The sequence below is a fragment of the Chiloscyllium plagiosum genome, chromosome 15 (assembly GCF_004010195.1).
Source record: "Chiloscyllium plagiosum isolate BGI_BamShark_2017 chromosome 15, ASM401019v2, whole genome shotgun sequence".
NCBI lineage: Eukaryota > Metazoa > Chordata > Chondrichthyes > Orectolobiformes > Hemiscylliidae > Chiloscyllium > Chiloscyllium plagiosum.
The window spans coordinates 54,003,158-54,024,557 of record NC_057724.1 but is presented as its reverse complement, the minus strand read 5'-3'; the positions used below and the strand labels follow the sequence as shown (position 1 = coordinate 54,024,557).

Genomic DNA, 21,400 nt, shown 5'->3' with positions numbered 1-21,400 from the left:
ACTGGAGGAGTCGGTTTTGAACTGGCATGGACAAAGTTAAAAAATCACACATCACTAGGATAGTCCAACAGGTTTATTTGGAAGCAATAGCTCTTGAAGTGCTGCTTCTTTGTCAGGTGGTTGTGGAGCAGGACCATTTGCAAAAAATTTCATGTCTTACATCCTGCTCCACAACCACCTGATGAAGAAGCAGCACTTCGAAAGCTAGTGTTTCCAAATAAACCTGTTGGACTATAACCTGGTGTTGTGTGACTTTTAACTTCTTTTATGAAGGTTGAAACATGAAGGTGAACTTGTTCTCCTCCATTTTAGCAAACTGCTAACTCTAGCTACATGCTATTTTCTTGGAGAAAATATTATTAAATGATATGATTGGGTAACGTGGTTGGCATAGCTGAGTAGCTGCCAGTTTCAGAGCTGTGTGAAGCTTGTAATAAGCGAGTTTGAGAGTGTGGGGTTGTGTTGTATTAAGCAGTCATCTGCATCCACCTATCGCCTTCCCAGCTACCTTTCCCCCTATCCCCAACCCCACCACAACCCTCCTAGTTACCTCTCAGCCCTCTTCCCCCTCTCCCCACATTCCTGATGAAGAGCGTATGCCCGAGGCATCGACTCTCGGATGCTGCCTGACCTGGTATGCTTTTCCAGTGCCAGGCCTTTCCGACTTTGATGCAGTTCGTTGGCTATTGCTATGAATATATGCTATATCAAGTACAAATTTTTATGGGGTGTAGGTTTGCTCGCTGAGCTGTAGGTTTGATATCCAGACGTTTCATTACCTGGCTAGGTAACATCATCAGTGGCGACCTCCAAGTAAATTTTTATGTTCATCAATTCATTTCACATATTAAACTTTCTAAAATGGACATTATAGGATGGCAACCAGACCTTTTGCAAATTCAAACTTGTAAAATCTCTGAAAGTCCACAGTGTATTGAGAAGGGACAAACCAGACAACCCAGTGACTTTCCCACTTGCTAATATCAAGAATTACTTCAAGAACAATGTAATTTTCCTGGGTGGCACAGTGGTTAGCACTCCTGCCTCACAGCGCCAGAGACCCGGGTTCAATTCCCGACTCAGGCGATTGACTGTGTGGAGTTTGCAATTCCTCCGGGTGCTCCAGTTTCCTCCCACAGTCCAAAAGATGTGCAGGTCAGGTGAATTGGCCATGCTAAATTGCCCATAGTGTTAGGTAAGGGGTAAATGTAGGGGTATGGGTGGGTTGCGCTTCGGCGGGTCGGTGTGGACTTGTTGGGCCAAAGGGCCTGTTTCCACACTGTAAGTAATCTAATCTTGACTGAATGCTTGTTAGATACAGTGAAAATAAAGATCTACTGACTCCTTCATTTTAAAATGCAAATTTGCCTTACTAAGGAACAGATGATTGGGAAGAACCCAATTACCTGATTGAATGATCATAATAATTTATTTGAGACCATGACTTTGCAGTTTGGAAGCCAGTTACATAACAATTATCTTTACAACCAAGTATAGAAAAGGCAGGTCAAATAACTCTCTTACCAGAAGGTAACTTCAATTTAATATCTAAGCTTTGAGCTTTGTCTGCTGTGTTGTGTCTCATTTTTTCAGGTAGTTCCTTGAGTCCGAGGGTGACCTTCTTGGTCTGCAGAATTGTTGGTCCTGAGGTAACTAAATAGTCTGAAACTGGATCTGCAAACGCTGTTGCAAGTGATGCTTGAAGAGGTGGGTGGGTGGGATTCATGAGCTTTTGCGCACTCCTGTAGTTTGCACTTGATCTCCATCTGAGCTTGTTGGAGATTCCCACATTCATAGATCCTTCTTTTTCAGTTTGCATGGCCTAAAGCAAGAGATTCCCATGGTTCAGTAAAGATGCAGCATTTTATCACGGAGACTTTGAGGAAGACCTTGAAGTGTTTATTTGCCCTCCTGTTAACTGCTTGACATGATGCACTCAGAATAGAGAGCTTGATTTCGGAGAAGTAAAGCCACTTGTTCTTCTTACTGGCAATCTCTACTGCAATGGTTGCAGACTCAGCTATTTATTCCCAGACTGATCAGTATATCTGTTTATTTTTAATTTATCTTCTTGGACTTACCTCTTCTGTCTAATTTCTGTGTTTGTGTGCTGTGTTACTAATTCTTCTCATGTTAGATAATTAATAATATCATCCTTTATTAATTCAAGTATTCTGGTTAAATTGCCTCCTTTTAAACCATAAATTTAGGCGAAGTCTGGGAGGAAGTATCTATGAGTAAAGGGTAAATTAACCTCGTTGCAACCAACTAAAAGGATGCTTGAATAAAGAAATGGAGCCAATTCATTCTCCATTACACAGGAGCTTAACAGTTTGGTGCATCCCATCTGAAATAGTAAAAGACTGGAGAACCTCACCCAGAGTCTGTGGGTATTGCTGTATCTTAGCACGTCACCTGAAAGTATGAAGAGCTTATACTCTGTTGTACCTTGAGATCACTTGAAGCATCACACACCATTGGATACAGCCGCACAGTTGGAATCTATTAGTTTAATTTTGTGCCCTGACACTGTTGCGACTATGAACGTAATATTTCATTGTCTGTTGGATTTTGTAATTCTATGACACTCATGCCTAATTTCCTATATAATGGTGGATAACATAGACATTGCCACATTGGGTAAAATACTCTGCTGGAGGTGAAATGAAACCAATTCCAGCCAAGCTTTGAAACATCAGAACTGTCTTTGAAGTACAATGCAACCAGGATTAACTGAACTAATTATTGTATTTTTATGACACATTTTTGCCAAGTATATGGACAACTAATTTTAATCTATAATCGTTTAAAATACATATGTTGCAGGAGCTACATTAACCATTTAATGTCTTTACCCAGATGTCAGAACCAAAACTTGACCTCTTACTTTGTCTGCCTAACCCTTTACAGTCAGTTAAGTACATAGACTTGAAGGCAAACCCACCCTTCAAACTTTAAACATACTGGTAACAATCAAATGGAGAAGGAAGATGTAAGTGAGCCATTCCTTTCCTCTTCACTTGATCACTACAATACACCACTTTGAAGGTTGAATCTTGGCAACACATGTTCAGTCCGTAAATTTCTTCTTGCACAGCATTCATGTTTTTTTTTCAGATTACATTACAGTGTGGAAACAGACCCTTCAGCCCAACAAGTCCACACTGACCCGCCGAAGCGCAACCCACCCATACCCCCACATTTACCCCTTACCTAACACTACGGGCAAGTTAGCATGGCCAATTCACCTGACCTGCACATCTTTTGGACTGTGGGAGGAAACTGGAGCACCCGGAGGAAACCCACGCAGACACGGGGAGAATGTGCAAACTCCGCCTGAGGCGGGAATTGAACCCGGGTCTCAGGCGCTGTGAGGCAGCAGTGCTAACCACTGTGCCACCGTGCCGCCCACATGTTCTTGGAGCTACAGTCTTGACATTGATCTCCACCACTACTTTCTGGATTAGTGGTGCTGGAAGAGCACAGCAGTTCAGGCAGCATCCAACTAGGGTGAGGTGGGGGAAAGGGAAATGAGGAAACTGTTGAATCCACATTGATGCCCTGGGGTTGAAGTGTTCTGAGGCGGATGATGAGGCGTTCTTCCTCAAACTGTTGAAGTCCACATTGATGCCCTGGGGTTGAAGTGTTCTGAGGCGGACGATGAGGCGTTCTTCCTCCAGGTGTCTGGTGGTGAGGGAGCGGGGGTGAAGGAGGCCCAGGACCTCCATGTCCTCGGCACCCTAGTTCCAAACTTCCAGCTCAGCACTGTCCCCATGACTTGACCGGACTTGTCCTACCTGCCGCTCCTTGGATGCTGCCTGAACTGCTGTGCTCTTCCAGCACCACTAATCCAGAATCTGGTTTCCAGCATCTGCAGTCATTGTTTTTACCTCCACCACTACTTGCATGTCTGGAGGATCTCCTGGCCTTCTGCTGATGGCAGATGTCTTTCCTTGTCTCTCCATCTCTTTTGTTTGCAAATACAGATTTGCATGAGCTCAGTTGATGTTGTACAATATCTTGCAAAATAGCAGATTGTCAACCTTTTGTTTAGGGACCTTTGTATAAGGTGTTGCTATCTTAGTTGTCTGTTATTTTGGGTGTGGGGAGAGGCTTGATTCACCTTCCACTTTCAAAAACTGAGCAACTGAAGCTATCTCTACTCCCCTCTTTGCCCTGTCCAGCCTCATAGCAAAGATTTGTTTGTGTCATTTGAATTTTACAGTTGTTACTAAGTCTGCTTTTAAAAGTGAAAATAAATTGCAAATGAGAATGACTTAAGTATATGAATGGGTTTTGATTCATAGTGCCAAATGTACGTTCTGCTGACAGCTTTTTCTGTTTGCATGATTAATCTTGCACTCTGCTGACCACTTGGGAGTGGATGAGAGCAGCCTAGTTAAGTCAATAATTCTTCTCAACAGTCTCTTAATTTGAGTTGTATTGGGAGGCTTGGTCCATTGTATTGATGCTAATCAACTTGAAGCCAAGTAGAACAACATAAAACTCACATCTTAGTTTTGGATAATCATTCTGAGCAGGTGAAAGTAGTATCAATGGGACTGCATTGTGGTAGTAGTGATTATAATTTGGTTAGATTTAGAATGATTAAATAAAAAGAAGATATAACAATCTTTTAAATTGTGAAAAGATCTGTTTTACCAAGCTGAGATGTGATTGGGTAAAAATGTAGAAAATAGCTATTTGAAGGCAAATCAGTATAAGAATAATGACAAGAATTCAATGAGTAGCTAATGAGAGTTCAGAGAGTTATGTCCCCACAAAGAAAAAGGATGGAACACACAATGAGAAAGTTAAAAAAAAGATAAACATACAGAATGCTATAAATATATGTAAACTTTATTTTTTGTTAATAGCTCCAGTAGAACATAGGCTATATGAAATACAAAGGTTCTCCAGTGCATACATTCTTAAACAGATAATACATTGACATTCTTAATTGCTTTCCCACAGAATAAATGGCAGTTCTCTGCTGTTCCTTAAGGAATAAAATAAAATGCACTGTATGAGCACTTTAAAACAAGTGGTTCTTTGAGAAAAAAGTTGCCTTTACATGAATAGAGGTCCATCTTTAATGCAAAGGATTAGCCCGTCCTGCAAGCATTAGAATAGGAATCAGAAGCAAATCTTTAACTCTGCATCGTATGAAGATAATCTAGAATGTCAAAAAGAATCTTGAGCAACGAGTTTGATACCTTATAGCATAACATCAAGCTTTAGAATAGGGTTCTCTATGAAATACTTGTGTTCCTAATACACAACCTGTTAGTCAATTATGTATGGAAAGGAAATTTTCAGCATTGTTGAAAGACTACATTAGTTTCCTGTAAATTTGTTAAATAGTGTTTTCTAATTTATTATCTTAATATTAATTTTCTCTGACAATTTAAAGATATTTAACAAAAAAAATCTTGTAAGCAAAAAGTGAAAGAAAGAAACAACATCACGTTCTCATGTTAACAACCAAAGTGGTGTAATTCTTTAAGTATGCCATAATACTGCTCCACTTGTGTTGATGAAACATGTACACCCTTGCACTGGCATGAACTAGAACTTAATAAGTAAAGTCTCATCAGGACTAATACATGGAAAATGGATTAAAAGAATACCATTTTAAATTTTGAGTACTAAGACCTTTCTCTCTGAATCTGTGAGAATTACATAAGTTTTAATTTCAGAACACTGGAAGTAACTGAACTGAATACTCAAAATATCTGTGCCAGCAAGATAATTATGCAACTTCAACACCTCGGTGCTGAAACTAGCCATTACATTCTGCAGAGATGCTGTGCAGATATAAAAATATAAAGAAAGCCTTGAGCTGAAGGAGGAACAATGGATTTAGTAATTTAAAGAAGCAAATTGTTATTGGTGCTTTGCATGTGCAAAATAATGTTCATTAATATTAGTTGTTTCATAGAGAAAATGAAATTATCACATTTTGAAAGCATATATGCCACCTTAAGATTATTGATTTTTCAAATAATACTGCCCATTACCTAATGCAAAATGAACATATTTCCAGTTAATTGTAAAAATATAAGCTACAACTAAGTGCAACTGAACATGTAGGATAATCAACAGCTGTCAGGAATCTAGTTACAAATTTATAATGACATTTGAGTATTAATGAATGTTATCTGGATTACAAGTTTAATGCCTTGCCTGAAGCTCATTCAAAGACATTAGATATTCTTTTTATTGCATTGTCTGCAGCTTTAGTTCTAAAATAAAAAATTCTGAGTAAGAATTTTAGAGAAAATATTAACCTGCATCGAGAAACGGCAAGTTAATTCATTGAGCTTACCCTATCTGGAGCCCATGTGTGATTATTTCACCATGGTCATGCACCACCTCTACACTACAACTTTTTGATATTCTGCTTTAATAAAACATATCACAGTCTTGGAAGTACATTATGTGTTAATAGTGCAGTAATGCTTCATAGATTTGTCTAATGTTTTTCTGTCCAATATTTCAACAGTGTCATTGATCTATTGATTTGAAATAGTGGAACATTATGATATTATTGAATAATGTCTGGTAAATGGAGTTGAGGTACATTTCAATCAATGACAGATAGGGTAGAGGTTTTGAATGGTCTATGTTTGTTCTTATAGGCAAAAGTGAGAACTGCGGATACTGGAAACCAGAGTTTAGATCGGAGTGGTGCTGGAAAAACACAGTAGGATTCCTGTTGAAGGGCTTTTGCCCAAAACGTCAATTTTCCTGCTTCTCGGATGCTGCCTGACCTGCTGTGTTTTTCCAGCACCACTCTGATCTAAACTATGTTTGTTCTTATGTCATGCTATGTTCCTTAATGAAATTGTACTATAAAAAAATGCAAGGCAAAATTCCTCATTCTGAATTTACAGTGAAGCAGATTTCTCTGTTCCATTCATTTACTTGGCCATGGTGTGAAGAACGAACAATATGAATTAGATCATAGGAAACTAGAAAATAGATGAGGTGATGAATATCAGATGCCTTTAACTCTTATATTGCAACATAGAATGACTAGATTTGTTACTATATATTATGTAACATAACTCAATAACATTATGCATCTAATTATACTTGTAACATTCACAGTAGATGATATGGAATCTGACCTATTCAAATTGCTCATAGGACATTTTAAGGGGTTGACAGCTCTCTGGGAATTGTCATGAATAATAAACTTCTTCTTATTGTTTCCTCACAGAAACAGAAGTCCAACTCCAGAGTTTTTAAAGAACTGTAAGTTCACAGTAAGCAAAGTATTCCCTGCTTTGACTTGCAACATCTCTTTTTCATTTTAATAAAAGCAAAAATATTAACTACCCATCATCCAGGGACATTTCTTAATATACTTGTAATGGTTTGGACTGTTAACTGCCTTTAGTTTGCTACAGCAAATACCTGCGCAAGATCTAAAATAAATGGATATTTATGAGATTACCTGAGATGTTTATTACTGTAATTACAATGACTGATATAAAGGAGGACGGCGATTAACAACAATAACAGTTCTTCTTAGGCATTCTGGATACATTTTTGTTAACATCCTCATGGTAGACTAGGAAGATGTGAGAACATTAACAGTCTGACTGCTTTATAAAATATATAAATTCAGTTTTAGAAATCATAGGATCAAGCATCCCCACAGTGTGGAAGGAGGCTATTTTGCCCATCGAATCTGCCCCGACCCTCTGAAGAGTATCCCATCCAACCCCTTCTCCTTATCCCACAACCTCATCTACCCTGCCTAATCCACCTAGCCTACACATCCCTGAACACATTGGACAATTTCAGTTTGGCCAATCCCTCTAACTTGCACATCTTTGGACTGTGGGAGGAAACTGGAGCACCCAGAAGAAACCCATGCGGACAGGTAAATGAAATTAATTTTTGCTTTAACAACTATGTTTTTGATATTTTATTTTACTGTCTTATTAAATTCAACAATGAAATTAAACTGGTACAGTCCATTAAATTAGTGTATACTTTGAAATAGATACTGGAAATTGTAGAATATTAGTAAATTGATAAAACCTATCAGCAGAATACAACATGTTTGAATTCAAAAATTCTCCATGAGAAAGGGAAAGTAATGGAATAATTTTCACTTAAACACGTGTTTCTCCCCCAGTCTCCACCAGTGCCCCCATTATGAAAACCTGAAAAATGTTTTCCTATTTTTGCATCAGATTTAATGAAAATTAATCAAAAGATGTGAGATGTTTTGTATCTAAATGTAAAACTCGTGTGCTTTAAGTTAAAGTATGGGTGGGAATGCAGAATCTCAATTTTTGATTAACCTTACAAAATAGTTTGAGTTCCTAAAGTAATTGAAATTGTATTTTATATCATTGCTGATCAGTCACATTCCTGCTATTTTATAGTTGTTGCGTTATTATTGAACATTAGCCATTAATATTTCCAAAACATGATTTCAGACTTGTGACAAAGCTGCTCCTTTAACAAGACTATGCAGTCCTTGGCTTTTTTTTCCAGAGGTTGTAAATGACACAGACTCTGAAAAGTCTGGGGTTGAAGGGTTTTAGGGGAAACTTGATAATAACTAACCGATACTGACTCAAGGTTTAAAGAAAACACTTGTCCAATGAAAGGGGAGTGGCCAGTTCTCCCAGCTCAGCTTTTCTCTGGCCTGGTTTGGTTTTAAGCAGTAATGTGAAAAAAGCTGCTGAACCCAAAGAAGCAGGTCCAGGCTGGTACTCTCTGACTTCTCTCCTGTAAGAACCTGTGTTTGATCTTACCTTTTGTGCCAAGGGGTGTTTATGGGGATTGTTGCAAATATTTGGAATAGCATCATTAGATTGGGATGATCTGTTGGGTTTTCATTTTAGGTTAAGTTATTTGGTTTTCTGTTGTTGGTATTTCATTCAGTAATCTTGTAAATTTTGTTTTGCTTAAACTAAGTGGTTTGACCAGTGGCATTTCCCCTGGAATATCTACTATACACCTGCTTCAAACAACCAGCAAAGTTAGGGTCTGGGCTACTTTCTGGAAATGTTTTGAGGGGGTCTGGCCTGGTCAATAACAGACTATTTAGAAGTCATTATTTCTGGAGATTGGATACATTCAATCTTACCTTGAGGGAACAGACTTTTCTCCTTCTTAAAATATATACCCAGTTTCCTCAATAATGGAAATATTTTGTGCCTTGTTAAATGAGAATGTACAATATACAGGGGTATAGGCCAAGAAGTGGCAGATGGAGTTTAATTCAGATAAATGCGAGGTGCTGCATTTTGGGAAAGCAAATCTTAGCAGGACTTATACACTTAATGGTAACATCTTAAGGAGTGTTGCTGAAAAAAGAGACCTTGGAGTTCAGGTTCATAGATCCTTGAAGTGGAGTCGCAGGTAGATAGGATAGCGAAGAAAGCATTTGGTAAGCTTTCCTTTATTGGTCAGAGTATTGAGTACAGGAGTTGGGAGGTCATGTTGCGGCTGTACAGGGCATTGGTTAGGCCACTGTTGGAATATTGCATGCAATTCTGGTCTCCTTCCTATCGGAAAGATGTTGTGAAACTTGAAAGGGTTCAGAAAAGATTCAGAATGATGTTGCCGGGATTGGAGGATTTGAGCTACAGGGAGAGGCTGAACAGGCTGGGGCTGTTTTCCCTGGAGGGTCGGAGGCTGAGAGGTGACCTTATAGAGGTTTACAAAATTATGTGGATAGGGTAAACAGGCAAAGTCTTTTCCCTGGGGTCAGGGAGTCCAGAGCTAGAGAGCATAGGTTTAGGGTGAGAGGGGAAAGATATAAGAGAGATCTACGCGGCAACATTTTCACGCAGAGGGTGGTACGTATATGGAATCAGCTGCCAGAGGAAGTGGTGGAGTCTGGTACAATTGCAACATTTAAGAGGCATTTGGATGGGTATATGAATAGGAAGGGTTTGGAGGGATATGGGCCGGTGCTGGCAGGTGGGACTAGATTGGGTTGGCATATCTGGTCGGCATGGATAAGTTGGAAAGAAGGGTCTGTTTCTGTGCTGTACATCTCTATGACTCGATTGAGATGGTAGACCAATCTAATTATTGTTTAAAATTTTATACTCATCTTCTTGATTTTTGAACACGTCAGTCATTCTTGAGCCTACAATATCAATGCTGTATGTGTCCATATTGTGCGGGGGGTGGGGGTGCAGGTGGTGGGGGTGTGGGTTCAATGGTGGATGTTTTCAGCTTGTCTATCCACAGTGTTACAGGAATGAGTTCTAACAGGGTCACTGACAAGCCAATTCATTGTTTTTCTACTTGCCATTTCTTTCCCTCCACCCTGGCAATCCACCTCTCCATCCACCACCCAACCCCACCAAACCCCCCACCCCTGTGGAAATCAGACTCTCTCTTCCACACTGTGTACGGTTTGCTCCCAGTTATCCATGATATATACTTGCTCTTTTCTACCAGATATATTTCACTTGGTGGGGGGCGGGGCATCCAACTGAAATTCACCTGGCAAAACCTGCAAGTCCTGACATTTGAACTTCTCAGGGAGTTTGTACTGTTACATTGGTCCGACTTCATTATGGTTATATAATTTCACCATCTCTTTAATCAATTTGGAGGTTTAAACAAAAATATGGCACCTTAACTTCTTGTGTTGAGTATCACACAATAGCAACACTAGATCTCCTACTGACTAAATTACGTCAGAGCTGAACATTGGGCAATATGTAACAACATCCTCATTTCAACAAAGGAATCAAAACATTTAAGTAAAAATACTGCAGATGGTAAAATAAAAACAGAAAAGACTGTAAACAAAGAATAAGTCAGTCAGCATTTGTGGAGAGAACAGATAGGTTTACAGTTCAGGCACTGAACCTTCTTCAGAACAGTCAGTTAGCAAATCAGTTGACAAAAATATATTTTATATACTTTTTCCATGACAAGCCCATGATTGGCTAAGATACTTTGGACATATATTTCACTGATACAATTTGAGTCAGAATACACACTACAGCTGTGAGATCCCTCGCTGTACTCACCACCATTCAGCCTGACAGTAGTAATGATTATACAGTGTTTTCCACAGACATCAAGACATTAAAAAAAATCGACACTTTCATTTTGTAGAGAATGTATAATGGGGTTTTAATATATGTGCTGATGGTAGATTTGACATCCATCCTAATATGGCTTTCTCTATATCTCTTTGCATCATAGAAGAGTTCAACTTACAACATTTGGGATATTGTGCTGTTGTATAATTCCTCATTCAGAAGCACAATTGTGGTGCATTCTCAAAATTCAGATCATTCACACTGGCGGTGTGGTGTAGCGAACAACAGAATTGTAATCTGGTGGTGGGCTGTGGCATTCTAAAGTTTGATCCATTGGTAACAGGACTGAATCTTCCAGAGCAAAATCCAGGCCTTCATCTTCCGTTCCACATACAGCAGGCTGCAGTGGATTAGCATGGTTTTCAGCCTCCGACAATACAGATTCTTTGCTCTTACTCATGGCCCTCATTCTATTTTAAGAAAGAGAACATGGAAAACACAATTTTTATGGAATCTTTTTACCTGAGTTTACTGAAGAGAGACAATGATAAATAGACTTTGTGAAAAATAAAATAATCAGGTAATTGTTACAATTTTTTTAGATAAATTCTAAAAATAAATGTGGTCAGGTAAATAGCATTTCAGGAAGGACATCATTGTAATGTAGAGCACTTTAAATGCAGAGTATATGGAAGTGAAGTGAAAAACTCTCTTCTATATCATGCTGCAAAGATGCACTCTGAGTGCTCCTTATTTATGGATAGCTTCACTGATCAGTTCTCCCAGCAAGAAATTAAAGTTAAAAGGGGGCATGAGTCAGGGAATCAGTACAATGTTACAAGCAGTCCTCTCTCCAACATGTGTTGTGGGACTGATGAAATTCATCAATAATAAATACTTTTGAATGCAGTGCCTATTATGTAGATTAACATAGCAACTACATTAGACACAAACAAACAGTAATGAGATGAATGATCAATGATTCAGTGTAAGAATCATTTTTTGAAGAAGGAATACCTTGGTTAGTTTAACATTCACTGGTATATACTGAGAAGCTAGTATCATGAAAGTGACATCATAGAGGTGGCATAATATTACTTTTGTATTTATCCTGCCATAAAGACTGTCTTTAGTTCAGGCTGCTAATTGCTTTGAATCCAAACCTTCCTCAAAACATGTAATTATAACACTGCAATTAGAAAATCAGTGCACAAATGATATGTAAATACTGTACAGCGTTATAATACCTTAGAACAATCTAAAGTTCAGCTTGCAGATAAACTGGCAGTTAGGGCAAGAATATCAGGTGACCCTTATTTAGATCCAATGCCCAGTTCCAGAATAATAGTCATAAAACCTGAAAGTATTCTGTTATAAATGCTTCCTGATGAGGTGTGAGAAGGAACAATAAAAGAGAGAAGGTAACCTTTATTAAACTTGAAGAGAAGGGGTGACAAAACTGTACCTTGTAAACAGGGGCAAAAAAAATTTGAAACTTTCACCAAATTCCTTCTCTCAAAAAATCTTTTCTAAATACCTCCAGTGAACTATTCTGAAGTGCTGCGATACATAGAAAAATATGCCACAAATTATGTGCAAGAGTCTAGCATCGAGATGAATAATCAAGTAATTAATTTTGGTGGCAATGGTTGAGAAAGGTATGTTGGCGAGGGTAATCTTTGTGATAAAAACAATGACTGCAGATGCTAGAAACCAGATTCTGGATTAGTGGTGCTGGAAGAGCACAGCAGTTCAGGTAGCATCCGAGGAGCAGTAAAATCGATGTTTCGGGCAAAAGCCCTTCATCAGGAATACAGGCAGAGTGCCTGAAGCGTGGAGAGATAAATGAGAGGAGGATGGGGGTGGGGAAGAAGTAGCATCTTTGTGTCCATTCAATATTGGTTCAGAAACCTTTTACATACCTATTAGGAAATACAACACCTCTGACATATGGTGCTCCTTTGCACTATACTCTATCGGCCTAAATAATGTGCTCAGGTTTAACACTAAGGCTTTGAACTCACAATATTCTGACCTGAAGTAATACTTATCCAGCTAAGCTGTCAACTGACAAGTTAAAAATAAAGGCGTTGTCAGTGACATTGTAATGATTAACCATTAGCTTTTAATACCTTGTTTTCTTGATAGTGAGCAACAATGAACAAAAGTTTCTCGAGAAAAAGGGACATGCTGTCAAAGCTTTTCTTTGCCTTGCGCTTATGAGAACAGACAAGATTACCAAACTTCAAAGGGAACAACAATTTATACTGCATAAAAAACTGGGAGCTGATTGTTTGTCAAATGGACTCTGATTGGTTGAGGACTTGCCATGGACAATTCACCACGGATCAGTTATCTCAAAACCTGATAGATATTCAAAAAAGAGTGGCTGACTGATTGTTCAGGACAAGCCATGGGGGAAAACATCAAGGAACAAGTTTTGTTTCCTGTAAAAGGCACTATATCTTTCTCTGGCAGAGGATCTGGTCCTGCATAAGAATATATTTAGGTTATAGAAAGCATAAATGGGCAAGATTGAGAGTCCCACTGATAATCCTAAATTGATTGTTAGTGAAGTTATTTGCACGTATTACGATTATTCAGTTAGTTTTGTCTAATTGTGGAATATTACCTTTTAAATTTTTCAAGTACATATTGATTAATCACGGTTAGTACTGTAATGATGAGCTGAAGGGATGTGCTATTTGATATATTTTACAAATTTGTGCGGTGTACATCTAACATACCTGACATCACACCCACAATGAAATTTGTGTACCACTGTGAATATGGTAGACAGAACATCTTTTTGGCTTGACAGCAGCATTGTGTTCAGCCATTGAGTGTATTCAAGACATATTAATAGATTTCTAGATATTAAAGATATCAAGAGATATGATAATGTCAGAAAATAGCTTTGAGGTGGGTTCGAATATTGATTTATTGTTGTCACATGTATCGAGGTACATTGAAAAATGTTATTTTGCATGCTGTATAAGCAAATTGTACCAGACAAAATGCATCAGAGTAGCAGAAAAGAATGCAGAATACATTGTTACAGCTGCAGAGGTGCAGAGAGAGATAGAGAGAACAGAATTAACATTTGAAAGGTCTGTTCAAAAGTCTGATAACAGTGGGGAAGAAGCTGTTCTTGAATCTATTCGTATGTGTATTCAAACTTTTATATTTTCTGCTCAACAGAAAAGGGTGGAAGAGAGTATAACCAGGGTCAGAAGGTCTTTGATTATATTGGTCACTTTTCCGAGGCAGTGGGTAATATAGATGGAGTCACTGGATAGAAGGCTGGTTTGCGTAATGAAGTGGGCTGTGTTCACTACTCTCTGTAGTTTCTTGCGATCTTGTGAAGAGTAGCTACCAAATTGTAGTGGAGCAGGTTTTAGGGGCTGAATGGCATACTTTTGATCTTATTCCCTTTGTTTTAATGTTAGAGGAGCATACCACTTGCATTTCTACGACATAGAAGCATGAAACTAAATTTGTGAACTGATGGCTGACAGGAATCAAATCAAATTGTTCGGAGTACATTCCTTATGGCAATGTGGAACCAATCAGAGCTCACTTGCCAACCAATCTCATAGGTTCATTGCACCCGTTTCTCATAGGTTACATTGTTGTTCCCTTTGAAATTTGGTCTTTGTGTGTCTGTCCTGATAAGTGCAAGATGAAAAGTGTCAGCAGCATGTATCTTTTCCTTTAGCAATACACAAGTTCTATTCTATCAATCAAATAAATGAGCAACTAGTTTATTTCAATGACCTCACTGAGTCTTAATGTGGTCACACCAGCTTGAAGAAATGCCTGGTCATATATTTATATGATTAATTGTCATGTAGATTATATTATTTCTTGAAGCAGCTTTTAACAGTTGTCAGAGTTCACATATCTAGGCAAAAATCACTAACAGGGCAAAACATGGCAATTCAGATATGAAGTTTATAAAATAATTACTGAATTCATTACTTTCTAATTTGCTTATGAACTTGCAAATATACATCTTCTTGACACAACATTATTACAGTACATTTTCTGCCCTTTAAGTTGAGATGAACGGAAATAGCCAGTGGTCACCCCTGAAAAGATTTTATTTTCTACTTTCTTTCTTTGGCAAATTGGGTTCTATGCAAATTTTTGTTGATTCTCAATAACTCACCTGTTTTTAATTTTCATCTACTAAAGTAGTCAAGCGATTCAAGAGAAAACATGAAAGCATTTGTTTTTCTTGGAAAATATCCAGATTACTGTGGCATGAGATAAAAGACATAACAGTAGGAACAGTTGACCACAAAATAAGAGATTATGTGAGCCTGACAGATATACAGCTAAAGTCCTAAGGGTAGACATTAGTTGGGAAGGTGTGTCCATTACTTAAATTACACTCCCAACCAAAGTTTAATTGTTGATTTTTGACAGAAAGTTTGTTGCAGCCAAGATTAACTACCAAGTTTAACATCATTTATTCACTTGTGGAATATGGGTATCATGACTGGTCAGCATTTACTGCCCATTCCTAGTCAGAGTTATAGAGATGTACAGCAAGGAAACAGACGCTTCGGTCCAATTCATCCATGCCGACCAGATATCCTAACCTAATCTAGTCCCATTTGCCAGCACTTGGCTCATATCCCTCTAAACCCTTCCAATTCATATATCCATCCAGATGCCCTTTACATGTTGCAATTGTACCAGACTCCACCATTTCCTCTGGCAACTCTTTCCATACATGCACCACCCCCCTGGGTGGAAAAGTTGTCCCTTTTTATATCTTCCCCTCTCACCCTAAACTATGCTGTCTTGTTATGGACTTCCCCACCCAGAGAAAAGACCTTGTCTATTTATCTTATCCATGTCCGTCATGATTTTCGAAACCTCTATAAGGTCACCCTCAGACCTCCGACGGTCCAGGGAAAAACCCCCAGCGTATTCAGCCTCTTCCTATTGCTCAAATCCTCCAACCCTGGCAACATCCTTGTAAATCTTCTCTGAACCCTTTCAAGTTTCACAACATCCTTCCGATAGGAAGGAAACCAGAACTGCAAGCAGTATTCCAAAGGTGGCCTAACCAATGTCCTGTACAGCCGCAACATGACCTCCCAACTCCTGTACTCAATACTCTGACCAATAAAGGAAAGCATACCAAACACCATCTTTACTATCCTGTCGACTTGTGACTCTACTTTCAAGGAATTATGAACCTGCACTCCAAGGTCTCTTTGTTCAGTAACATGACCCACGACCTTACCATTAAGTGTATAAGTTATGCTCTTATTTGTTTTTCCAAAATGTAGCACCACACATTTACCATGGCCTTGAGAATGCTGTGGTGTGCTGCTTTCATGAACAGCTGCATACACATACAGTAGGTTGAGCCACAATGCCCTTAAGGAGGAAATTCCAGGTTTTTGACCCAGCAACAGTGAAGGAACGACAATATGTTTCCAAGTCAGAATGATGTGTGGTTTGGAGGTGAACTTGCAGATGATGTACCAATTTATCTGCTGCTCTTGCCCTTCCTGACAGGTTGAGGGTTGGGAAGGTACTATCTCAGAATCTTTGAATTTCTGCAGTGTATCTTGTAGATAGAACATACTGCTGCTACTCAGCATCAGTGGAATTGATGCTGGTGGATGTGATACCAATCAAGCAGGCTGCTTTGCCCTGGTTGGCATCAAGCTTCTTGAGTTATGAATACCACAGTAAAATTATTTGTGAAGGAAAATTCAAGGTAGTATTATAGTTACGAATAATTCAATCAAGTAACTCTTTAACCACTGGTACCTATTTGGAAAAAGTACATCCCTCTGGACAAATATCAGCAACAGTGTCATGATACAGTTAGTGGCCAATTAAGGACTAAAGGGTCTCAATTGGCACAGGAGTAGGAAAGCCTCAACCTTCCCCATTTTTGGGTAAGAGTTAGGAAGGCTCTCCACCTCTTACCTTCCCACTTGATTATAAGCCTCCCAAACTGTTTTCATTGGGGGACTGGGGGCATTACATTCCAGTATTAGTACATATAATGATGCTCAAAATAATAAGTGAGCAGAGTCCGGGCATGGTGGGTGAATGCAATTCAGTGCAGCTTTCAACTTGTGGGTACTTTGTTTCTGGCAAGCTTGTGGAAAATTGAAAGTAGTAGTTATGTTTCAATGGGTTTCACTGCATTTGTTAAAGCAATGGGATCCTCAGTGTTCTGTTCTTATGGAATAATTCTTACAGATTGTGAAGAAGTGTTAAAGAAGAGCTACACACCACTGTGTACAGAAATGTTTGAAAAAAATTAAAACATCATAAACTCAAGAAATTATTTAAACAAAAAACACACTAAGGTAAATTTCAGTCAGAATCACAACTGAAGAAGCTGCAAAACAACACACAATTCATGGCTGTTAAATCAACAACAACAAAAGCTTTATGCCACTGACCTAGGTAAGGCCAATTAAAAACAGCAACTAATCAACAAGCGAGATTAGAGTTCAGTCCAAATATCCATGGCAACGGTTTATTTGTAAAATACGGTGTGAGTCATTAAATAGTACAATAGAACCATTGTGCCAGAGTCTCACATATCTACACAAGAAGTTAAAGTGATCAGTAATAAGCCAATTGTTGATTTGTGTGGTGAGCAGCACAAAGAAGTCAGGGAGCAGCTTGCCAACACCTAACTCAGAAGGAGAAATTGTATGAAGCATCTTGAGGGAACAGGAGGCATAAATTGACCTTATGGGAGGCATGAATAAAAAAGCTTACACTGAATATCAGCTTCTTTACCCATTGACTTTGCTTGGCTATAAAGCCACCAAGACTTTCTTCCCTAGGCCAGAGGTAAAATTTACTTTTTCAGAAGAAAGAGGGTGTGTTCTGAAGAAGGGCCGCTGGACCTGAAATGTTAACTCTGCTTTCTCTCCACAGATGCTGCCAGACCTGCTGAGTTTTTTACAACAATTTGTGTTTTTGCTTCTGATTTCCAGCATCTTCCAATTCTTTTTTTTTTGCTTAGTACAAGAACCAGTAGGCTTTGTGATGCAAGACCATTAAGGAATTAGGGGATTTGGGAAAAAAAAATCAGCAATCTGCTTTGGCTTCTAGACAGATGTGATATCCACAACCAAATCAATATATTTGATGCATTTATGTACTGCTGGAAGCTGAGAGGATGGTGTCATCATCTCAGAATGTCAATTAGATATGTGTATAATGAAAGATAAGCAGAATGTTATGAATGCTAGAAATGTCAAAAATAGAAACTGCTGGGAAAATGCAGCAATTTGGGCAGCATCTGTGTGGAGAGTGAGAAAACCAACTTTCAAGTTAATGAAAAGTTGCACATTTGGTAACTAATTTGCTGATTTTTCCAGTTTTTTCTGATGTTATGTTATAACTCAGACCACAACCTCTCTCACTGACCCCTAAGGCACCTGATCCCATCCCCACACATAGAAGGCCAACCTCCCCAAAACCTGAATAACCCAACATTTGATGTCCCCAAATCCATGACCATCACCAATACCTGACCATTCCCAACACACTCGGCGAACTGAAACTCTGATATCCTGACCCACTTCACTCCCTTTCCTACTTACTTACCACCTGTACCCCTTCACCCACCTATCTACCACCCTACCACCTTACCCATCCATCTGCCATCCTCTTTCTTCAGTTATTTACCTACCACTCTACTTTCTGATCCAGCTACCTGTGACCTTCCATTCTCAGTCAAGTAGCTGCCATCCTGCCAATTCACCCACCCACTTGCCACTGTAACCCCCTCTCCCACCCATCTGCCACTCCACTTCCTCACACTGAGAAAGTAAGAGGATAAAGTAAGTGGATAAAGTAAGTTGTCAAAAGAGGTTTAAAACCATAGAATAAAACAGTTATTACAGTGACAGTGTAAAAGGGGGGATATGTTCTGACCCCAGCATTGATCCCAACCTGTGCTGGTAGATTCCCACACCAGCTACACTCTATGTTACTCAAGAGGCTGGAATCAGAAATTCAGGCCTGAAACACAGGCTTCTGGGGCAGGATAAGTTAAAAACGGACCAATGGAATGACAATCTGATTCTGATTTTAATGGTTGGGAGCTTCAAAACTATGTGTAGAATAGACTTTCTGTCATATTGTTTGCCACTTTGCAATTCAGGAGAAAGGGAAGATAGGAGGTCCTGGAGGAAGTGCGAAATTGACTATAATTCAGAATTTCAGTGTGCAAATATGCAATGAATTTTTTAAAAATCAGTTTACTTTTAGAGAACTTTGAACTTAGCTAAATATAATTTTCTGCTGTTCTCTTGCAGTGAATGTATTCTGAAATTTCCAAATACAACATGAATACAAGCCAACAACTTTAGTTATTGATATAGGGAAGGTCTTAATGCATTCTGAAACTTCCACGCAATTCATTTTGAAGAACTGAGTGTACTCACGCTAATGTAATTAGTCCAAAAGGGCGGGATCTAGTTTCTAGACGCTTCAGGGACTTCAGTTCGTCAGAGGGCAGCACCATCCCACTGTCAGTTTCGCTTTCCTGTGGACCAAAGTACACCTATCAGAGACATCCAGGGACACAAAGCCATGCAGGAAGTAGGGTGATGCTAGCCTTTCATTTGTTCTCATCTCCCTTTTTTCTTCTTCGTCCATGGGACAAGATCCTCGCTGGCTGGGCCAGCATTTATTGCCCATCCCAAATTGTTAAGAGTCAACCACATTGCTGTGGGACTAGAGGCACATGTAGGAGAGACCAGGTAAGTTCCTTTCCTAAAGGAAGGGACATCAACGAACCAGATGGGACTTTCCCCAACAATTGGCATTAAATTTATGGTCATCATTACGTTCTTAATTCCAGACTTTTAAAAAAATGTCAAATTTCACCATGAAATGTGGTAGGATTTGAACCTGAGGCACCAGAATGTTACCTGGGTCCCCTGGATTGACAGTCAGGTGATAATGCCATGGGGCTGTCACCTTGCTGTTGATGTGCTTATATTTTATTAGTATATAAATAACACTGAAGTGAAATGTTTACTGATTCCTTGTGCTAACATTTAGTTTGCAACCAGCTAAAACAAGATTTTGAAAACAAGCAAACATATTTTCACAGATCTTATAGACTGTCCAAATCCCAAAAAACCCTTTGTTTCAGGATGAGTCAAACTTTTATTTTCACTATCTTATTGGAGATATTAACATACTTAAATTAAACCAGTTACAAAGAGAGCAGAGAGAAAAATTCATACAAAGTGTTTGTATAATAAGATTCAAGAGTGACTGAGAATAATGTTAATGGTTGTGGATTATTCTTAACAATTATAAACCAGGTGATAACTCAGGGGTCTGTGCGGTGTGGATTGAACGTTAAGCTTGTTCTGCTGCTGGTTTAATTTTAAACAAATAAATAGATTATTCTTACTGTTGGCAAATTTTGAATGAGCAACCCAGACTAGAAGTCTGATCTGGGAATGAGGCTGGAGAATGGGGAAAGGTGATGCCCATAAAGTTTGATAGGAAGGTATATTGGGGATGTGTGGTGTGCTGGTGTCTGGCATTTTCCATACACCCATTGCTTTCCTACATCAACTGGCATTTTACCAGCAGCAGTATGAACAACCAGATGAAGGGCTTTTGCCTGAAATGTCTATTTCCCTGCTCATCGGATGCGATGTGACCGGCTGTGCTCTGGATTTCAGCATCTGCAGTCCTCACTTCTGCCTAGTATAAACGACCAATTGATGGCGACTTATGTGTTTGATTCCACTGCTGCTGGATTCTTTTTTACCAGTCTATCCTCCTTCATTTGCCAGCTTCAAGGGACTGAGTCTAGTCCCAGCAGTACCCACTACTCTTGGGTGCACTGCAGAGACTGAAGAGCCCATAATGTTTTACAACATGGAAAGAAGCATTTTTGTCCATTGTGTACATGCTGGTCATCAAGCATGTATGTTTTCTAGATCCATTTCTAGCATTTGGCCCATAACATTGTTTGCTATGGAGTTTCAAGTGTTCACCTAAATACTTCTTGTGATGGTGTCTGTCCTGACCATCTTTCAAGCAGTAAGTTAGAGGCACCTAAGACACTCTTGTTGAAATTCCTTAAATTTCCTTTAAACTTCCTGACCATTACGGTAAATTTATAGTTGCTGGTTATTGACTCCTCTACTAAGGGGAAATGTTTCTTTCTATCTACTCCATCAATGCCCCTCACTTTTTTTAACGCTTCAATGAGGAACCCATCACACGTATCTGCTCTAAGAAAATCAAGCCTATCTCTTCACAGCTGAAACATTGCAGTTCAGGCAATGTCTTGTCAAATTTCCTCTGCGCCACTCTCTAGAGCAATCATT

The 21,400-nt window shown here is 39.0% G+C and overlaps 1 protein-coding gene across 2 annotated transcripts in view; it reads right to left on the bottom strand.

Moving 5' to 3' along the window:
• Nucleotides 1-1,776: 1,776 nt before the first annotated feature.
• kdrl (kinase insert domain receptor like) overlaps nucleotides 1,777-21,400 on the bottom strand; it is a 211,685-nt gene continuing 192,061 nt past the window's right edge. The window contains exons 29-30 of one of the 2 annotated variants that reach the window (XM_043704901.1): nucleotides 19,487-19,587; nucleotides 1,777-1,822 (exon numbers count right to left, since the gene is read on the bottom strand). In XM_043704901.1, coding sequence (XP_043560836.1) covers nucleotides 1,792-1,822; nucleotides 19,487-19,587 — 132 coding nt within the window. In that variant the 3' untranslated portion in view covers nucleotides 1,777-1,791. Of the gene's footprint in view, nucleotides 1,823-9,972; nucleotides 11,510-19,486; nucleotides 19,588-21,400 lie in introns of those variants that run through there. The other variant, XM_043704900.1, reaches the window with a different exon arrangement.